General features: G+C 38.7%; 1 protein-coding gene across 1 annotated transcript; it reads left to right on the forward strand.

The window, feature by feature from the left end:
* Window positions 1–4,264: 4,264 nt before the first annotated feature.
* On the forward strand, window positions 4,265–5,640 carry LOC106522092 (paraneoplastic antigen Ma1 homolog; the record flags this gene model as incomplete). The annotated part of the gene is given in 1 exon segment (XM_014014951.1): window positions 4,265–5,640. A coding segment is annotated over 1 exon segment (244 nt), but the record flags the coding sequence as incomplete, so codon positions are not given.
* Between the last annotated feature and the right edge of the window lie 2,696 nt (window positions 5,641–8,336).

Consider the following 8,336-nt stretch of genomic DNA (forward strand, 5'->3'; position numbering starts at 1 on the left):
GAATATATTCAAACGAAACATAATTTACAAAACAATACTAAATAACATAAAAATAACAACAACAACGTAAAAACATTAACTCAAACAACAAATCAAATAGAATCACATTTTACTTTTCATATTTCTTCAAAATACTGGCCTTTATCTGTCTCCTAAATATAAACATTGATCTAGCATTTTAAAGATAATCTTCCAGACCATTCCAAAATCCTTTTTCTTGGAATGAAGTACATCTTTCTTTCAAGCAAGCATGAAAATATGGCTTTACAAATATTTCCATCCACTTTAGATAATAACAACTATCTCTCTTAACAAAGTTTACCTGAATGTTGGAAGGTAATAGGTTTCTGTGAGCCTTGTACATAAACAGTAAAATATTGTAGTCAATCAAATCATAGAATTTCAAAAAATTCAGTTTACAAAATAATGTATTGTGTATCTTTCAAGGATGGGTCTCCTCCCAGCTGGACATGTCTGAAGCACCTCCCAAGGGAAGCGTCCAGGAGGCATTCTAACCAGATGCCCGAACCACCTCAACTGGCTCCTCTTGATGTGGAGGAGCAGCAGCTCTACTCTCAGTCTCTCTCATAATTGAACTTCTCACCCTTTCTGTAAGGGGAAGTCCTGCTACCATGTGAAGAAAACTCATTTCAATCACCAGTTTCTGCAATCTTGTTCTTTCGGTAACTACCCAAAGTTTGTGGCCATAGGTAAGGATAGGAATGTAGACTGACTGGTAAACAAAGAGCTTCTCCTCACTGCTCAGCTCCCTTTCCCCCCCTCCTGTACCAATTTGTCTATCAATCTCATGCTCCATTCTTCCCTCACTCCTGAACAAAACCTCAAGATACTTGAACTCCTCCACTTGAGGCAGAATCTCAGCCCAACCTGGAGAGAGCAATCCACTGTTTTATGACTGAAGACCATTGACTCAGATTTGGAGGTTGATTAGGTACAAACAAACAAACAAACAAACAAACAAACAAATAAAATTCCCTCCCAGCTCCAGATTTTATTCTCTGAATTCTGAGATTAAAATCAGAACTTGGGAACTTTTTTTGCTCTGTGCCCCAATCTAATCCTCTTCTGTAGTCCTGACTCCATAAAAAGAGACAGTTTTGACTTACTGATGAATATATTTTATTTAAATGTGCATTTAATATGCAACAACATTATAAAGTACTGTACATTATTTAATGGTTTGTCCACATTTTTCAAATCCGTTTATCTCTGCATATATTTGTGCAATAAAGACACAGAAGTAACTAACCATTTAAACAGACTACTCTTGAGTGATGGCTGAAATCTTTTGTAATCATCTTAAATGAAAATATATTTAACTGAACCTAGAAAAATAAATAAAAAGATTAATTATGTACAGTTTTATGGCTTTCATAAAGGACTGATTTAGCTCAACAACTCATACAGTCAGCTGTGTCATAATCCATACTGACCATTAATCATGTTGGCTAGAAGTGAATACAATTAAAACATTTCAATGGAAATTTTATTGTGGTTTAATAAGCGAAGTATTTAAGGAAATACTTGTGTTTATTTGTTTACAAGATGTGTTTTGTTTTGTAAAAAAACATAATGAAAAAACATGGGTAATAAGAAAAGTGTGATTTTTTGTATTTTGAATTATTTCCTAGTTATTTTTACATGTTAAAGAAAGAAAGAAAAAAATAACTGTGGTTCATATTTTTCCGAGTATACTTTGAATGGATCACGGAAGACCGGAAAGCGTAGAAGTATGAGCGACAGCGCGCTAAGCCGACTGGACCCCGCAGGCTGACGCATAGCACAGACATAAAGTGAGGAAAAGAAAAAGAAAGTGTTTTGCAGCAGAGTCACATCAGGCTTGGATGGATGTGCCTGGTTTCCACAAACAGCAGAGGAGTTTGTGGATGACAAGCATCTGGAGGAAGCGAGCTGGGATGTGCATCGAGGACCGAGCTGAGTAAGCTAAGCTAGGCTAATGCTGAAGCTAACGCTGCTACGTCGGGACTAAGAGCTGCGTGGAGAGGAAAATCGTGGGTGCTGCTCGTGAATCAACAGCCATCTGCGTTCGGGACATCAAGGAAAGAGGATTCTCAATGCACACAGCTGTATTTCTGATCGTGAGGACCAGGATTTGCTTCAGACTGGTAGGATTGTTGCTTCACTGTTTTCAAAAAAGAATATGAGCTCCAACGCGCGCAAACGATTCTATTGCAAAAAGAAAAAAATTGTYTAGGTCTTCTGGACGGGTTCTTCCCTAATGAAACGTTTCGTCTCTTCACTGTTAAAAATAAAACTACAATCTTTTCAGAAGATTTAATAAAATTTGTTGCTTGGACATGAAATTCAAAATAGATCAGTATCAACGAGAAAATGTCTATCAAGCCAATGATATCAATCTTTATTTGCCTTTATTGTGTATAAACATGAATTATTTNAGAGCTGTGTGGAGAGGAAAATAGGGGGTGCTGCTCCTGAATCAACAGCCATCTGCGTTCGGGACATCAAKGAAAGAGGATTCTGAATGCACACAGCTGTATTTCTGATCGTGAGGACCAGGATTTGCTTCAGACTGGTAGGATTGTTGCGTCACTGTTTTCAAAAAGGAATATGAGCACCAACGCGCGCAAACAATTCTATTGCAAGCTTGCATAAAATACTGAGTGCACTCTAAAAACTGAACTTTGATTCTTTGGGGGATTAAAAATATTGTTTTTGTATTTTTGGCCATTATTCTGTTATAATTTGTTGTTCAGTTAATACAAAAAGGAAGTTCCTGAAGTACTGTGTGTGTTTATTATTTCTTCAAACAGTACACTGAAAAAATAAGTTTTGTTAAAGTAACTGGTAAACCACGGTAATTATTTTTCTCTTTACAAACCAGAGTTGTTGGGAAAAAATCTTAACCACTAACACCAGCGAGAGTCATATTTAACCTAGACACTTTTTCTTATACATTGGAATGTCTTTTTTTTTTTACCACATTTCTTATCACAGTGAAATAGAGAGAGCTGACTACTGAGTAATCACTCCCTCAATATAGCGAGCCAGGTGGTAAAAGGGTTACATTTTTGGGGGCATCGTTTCAGGATAAATTAGCTGTTTTGTCGGCTATTTTATATTAACCTGCTTATGTTTATTACTGCATGTGTTACTGTGAAATTTGAGGGTAGGGCTTGTTAACTTCTTTTTGCATTCTGTACTAAACAGACAAAATGGAAGCAGCAGAGATTAAAGCCTGGTGCAAGAAACATCAGCTAGATCCTACTCATGTGTTAGTCCGAAGTGGTGTTTGTGATGTTCCAGATCAGGTCTTCCAGGAAGTCCGGAACACAGTCAAAATTCTTGGTAAGACTAAAATAGCTGATAAACATAGACTCACTTTCCAAGACTGATTTTGTGATAGTCCGGACATTTATTAATGTGACAGAACAGACTTTACCTGACCAAGTTGGCATACCTGGCGAAGTTGGTCCCTGGCCAGTCCACATCATACCATCAACAACTGATGAGCCAGAAGACTTTCAAGCAAAGTTATTGTCATTTCTTGAACATGAGGGTAAAAGCATGTCTGATGTTAAAGGACTGTTAAGCCCTTCATCTTCTGATGTAAATACTGCTCTCATAAATGTCATCAGTTCATTGGTTGACAAATGCAATGCCACGCCTGTTGATCTACAAAATTACAGGAAACTCAGAATGTTTTCTGGTGTGCGGCCGACACCTAGTGGTGAAGAGGAGTATGATGCATGGGCAGAGCAAACCACACACATGTTGGGAGAGTGGCAATGTAGTGACAGTGTAAAGAAACAAAGAGTTGTAGAGAGTCTTAAAGGCCCAGCAGCTGACATAATAAGATTTCTCAGAGCACAAAATCCTAATGCTACTTCAATTGACTATATGCAAGCACTCGAAACAGCTTTTGGGACCACTGAAACTTCATCTGATCTCTTAGTCAGATTCCGACACACATTTCAAAGTGAAGGTGAAAAACTGTCTGCGTACCTACTGAAGCTTGACAGACTGTTGCACTGTATTTTCAGRAAAGGGGGAGTGCAGTTAGCCGACATGAACCGACTTCGCATTGAACAAGTTGTAAGAGGTGCATTGCAATGCGTATACGAATGACACATAAACTAAGACCACAACCTTCCTTCAACGATTTGCTAAAAGAGGTCAGAGAGGAAGAGGACATGTTGCAAGGCAGGGCTTACGCAAAAGACATGGTTATGTCAAACCCAGTTACCTCAGTCCTTAAACCAATACCCGAAAACAAAACTGATCCTGAAGTTGAAAGACTCAAGAAAGAACTTGGTGAACTCAAAGCTGAGATGAACAGTCTGAGAGTGGCAACCGTTGCAACAGTGGTAGCTCAAACTGAAGCGAAAATTCCCAATGCTGACAGTGGAACCAAACACAAGTACAAAAAGCCAGCTTTTCAAAGATCAACCCACAAAGATCAACCTGGGATTTTTGTTACAGATGTGGAGAAGATGGGCACTATATGAGAGAGTGTGATGGAGTTGAAAACCTTGCTAAAGTCAACAAAAGGCTCATTAAACTCACAAAGAAATTGGGAAACTGCCCTGGGGCCCAGTAAAGGAACRGCCTGGCGTCCCAGAGGTAAAGACACGTTCCAAGAGCATCAAGACAGAGGAAGCAGTAGATGGCACTATTCCAAAAGGCTTAGTTGGCCCAAGTTCTGCTGTACCAGTCCAGATTGAAGGCATCTACACAAAAGCTATACTTGACACTGGCTCTCAAGTCACTTTACTCTACAGATGCTTTTATGACAGATATCTGACACACCTGCCATTGACACCTATTCGTGCTCTACAGATATGGGGTCTCAGTCCTGCTGATTACCCGTACGATGGCTATTTGTCACTCAAGCTGGAGTTCAGGGAAGTTGATGTTGTGTGAAAGAGTCAGTTGATGCACTTGTACTCGTCTGTCCTGATCCAGTTGTCAAGGATGATGCAGCTATACTTGTTGGCACCAACACACTCACAGTAAGACGACTTTTAAAAACAAAGTTGGTGACAAAGAACCTGTCACAGACCCTGAAATGTTGGACCAGGACAACCGAAATGATGACTACACGGACTCGGAGGATGAAACATTCTATATGCCATGTGTCACACAAAGTATCATCAGAAATGATGTAACACCTGAACCATTCAGCCTGGACCTTGATATGCTATCTGAGGATCAGACCAAAGCTTTGCAAGAGGAACAAAGTGCCAATGACGAGACTAGACTTGACATTTTTGACCAGTCTGGTGTGCAACAGACATGACCTGCTGAGACAGAGACCCACAATGTGATACCCTTTAGTCCAGAGACTAACTCCCAAGACAACGTGGAGACTGATACTGAGATTAGAAGATCTCAAAGACTTCGGAAACCTCCATCTAGATTTACTTATGACACACCAGGTAGTCCTAGTATTTACTCAGTGAAATTTGTTTCTTGTTTCTATAAATGGATAAGCTCCCCTATCATTCCGTAGTTAGTTTTTCTGCAATGTTACCTACAAAGCCATGAGGGCATGTCTTATTTTTGGTGGGGGGAGAGTGTAATAACCTGAGTATTTAAGGAAATACTTGTGTTTATTTGTTTACAAGATGTGTTTGTTTTGTTAAAAAAACAAAATGAAAAAACATGGGTAATAAGAAAAGTGTGATTTTTTATTTTGAATTATTTCCTGGTTATTTTTGCATGTTAAAGAAAGAAAGAAAAAAATAACTGGTTCATATTTTTCCGATGTAGGGGTCACCTCGAGTCAAATTATCAAGGAACTATCTTGGACTCTCAGTCCTCTGATGGGCCTTCGAATGGACGGAAACTTTGTTCTACTTAGAACTGTATTTAGGCCACCCAAGGCCACTTTCCTTCTAAATTAGATAAAAACAGAAGAATCTTCTCTTATTTGATTTATTGTTCTCTTAACTGAAAGTATTACGCATTTTGATAATCAGAGAATGTTTATCAAAGTTAGAGGAGAAGAGAGGACAGATCTCTTTTCTCCCTCAGTATGATTTCAGCTATGTATGGTTTTTTCTGTGGGAAAAATTCTTATTTAACTAAAATAATCTTTATGGTTTAAGTTGATGAAATATCAATGTTTTACTTGTCTGAATCATATTTGCAAATGTTTTGAACTTGAAGCAATTCATTTTTCTTTCAGTTATGTTTTAAATAAGTGCTCATCAGATAATTTCAATGGGTCATGAAATGTGTCGTTCTGAACCACACAGCAGCAGCAATATTCTTTGTTTTAGTTTCAGGAGGGCACAGCGAGCTCTGAAACTAACCTTTCCTTGATAATTTMTTTTTCTAATCTAACCTTCTGGAGGGCGGACCATAGATTCTCTAAGCTTTTAGGAACTAACAGTTTCCGCCCGTCTAGCACAGAGAGAAAAGAAAGAGAGTGAGGAAAAGGTGACTGACGGCCGTCAGTCACTGTGACAGCTAGATTCTCTCCGGGGAATCAAAAGCTGAAAACTGTCAGGTTTGGCCCCTTCACACCAACAGGGAAACCTCACAGTGTGGAAAACCACGCCTGGTTTATCCACCTTCAGAAACTCTCCAGAYGGAAGTTTTATTTACAACCTGGGTTCCAGTCGAGGCCTTGTCTTCTGGTTACGGCTGACGTGGACGTAAACGAGTCAAAGAGCACGCCTTTGGGTCCCCTGTTCGACGGTCTAAAGACAGATTCTCCAGCAGCACCCTCATCTACCTGGCAGGTGACAGAACATCATCTCAAGGTAAAAGCTGGCTGTGTGTGACGTCGAGGTCTGACCAAAGCTGAGCACAGAACGCTTCACCCTTCTGGTTAAAACCCACATTATTTAAGATAAAGTGTAGAAAAGCTAACACCTTTCTTCAACTTTTTTCTTAACCTTGCCTTGCCAACTCCTAAGATAAACAGCCTCAAATGTCTGGTATTTAACATCTAAGCTGATGTTTGTGTTTCTATTTAAATGTGGTTAACAATTAAGAAGTTAAVAGCTTGTTATTGTTGGTCCCAAAACTTGTTATAGGAAATTAATTGTTCACAATCAGGTATACTCTATAGTCAATTTTGTATGATTTGTAAAATAAATGATCGCATATTATGGTTCAAATCAACATTCACTGACTGAGAGTTACTTTTTGTGTCCATTCATTCTTGCCCTAAAGAAATGTTTATCCAAAAATAAAAGAGATCCTTGCTAATTAAATTACTCTTATAACCTTGTTATAAGAAGTGTAAGATAAACCCTTAGAGTATGCTTTGAGTGGAAAAAATAAATAAAATGAAATAAAAAACGACTTTACTTCACTCAACTTAACACTGATGTTGAGTGGAAAAAACACTATCCAGCCATCATTATTGTAGTTTATATACTTTATATGAGTTGTGGGAGGGCAGAGGGAGGATTTATGATCATTTATGGCCCATGCATTTTCAGCTCTATACTCAGTCAGGAAAAGATGTGCTGAAATTGCGCAATCATCAACCCACAGTCACAAGTCTTATTGAAGTATCCTGGCTTAAGTCTGGAAGACGTAATAAGCCAGGTGAGGTGGAGAAAAGATATCAACGAGGCTTTATAAGACGGTTCTGTGGCATCACACTCACACACAGAGACATTTTCAGCTTTACGCACGGACTAGGTCTACATCACAGAGGTCTTATTTAATCTAAAATAAATAAAATATTCCCATCTGATCATCATCTCAGATCTAGACACCATACTGAATGCATCTCCTGGAGCTGACAGCGCATTGGCTTTGGAGCATCTGAGGCGCAGCTGAAACAGTGGCGCAGTGGGAGCGAGCGCACACTGAACAATTTTCTCCTGCTAAAGCCACAGTTTGTGAGATTTGGAAATAAAGTCTTGCTGACTTCTGATCACTTTGACTGGAGAAATGTTTTCTGATTTTAAAACATTTGCTGAAGTGGTGCTTGTTATTCCAACAGTGTCAAAGCAGAGCACGGGTTAGTCTTCAGAACCACTGGCGCAGATGTACGTAACGTGAGATTTTTCTTAGAGACATTTTATATCATAAATCAAATCTACTTGTTTCCTGTTTTTATTTAATAATATTTTTAACACAGTAACAGCGGTGCGTTATGAATGACTGCATCTCTGCTTTTCTCTTTTCTGTCATCCTCCTGCAAGGGAGGCAGTGACATAAATAAGGAGGCATTATCTAATGTTGCAAACTGCAGCCACTAAATAACATTTGTAGATATTTTTATTTTATTTTATTTTTTTACTTTCGTACAGTAACTGTGACAATAGCAGGACAGTGTGTGTGTGTGTGTGTGTGTGTGTGTGTGTGTG

Source organism: Austrofundulus limnaeus, unplaced genomic scaffold, assembly GCF_001266775.1.
Source record: "Austrofundulus limnaeus strain Quisiro unplaced genomic scaffold, Austrofundulus_limnaeus-1.0 Scaffold120, whole genome shotgun sequence".
Lineage (NCBI taxonomy): Eukaryota > Metazoa > Chordata > Actinopteri > Cyprinodontiformes > Rivulidae > Austrofundulus > Austrofundulus limnaeus.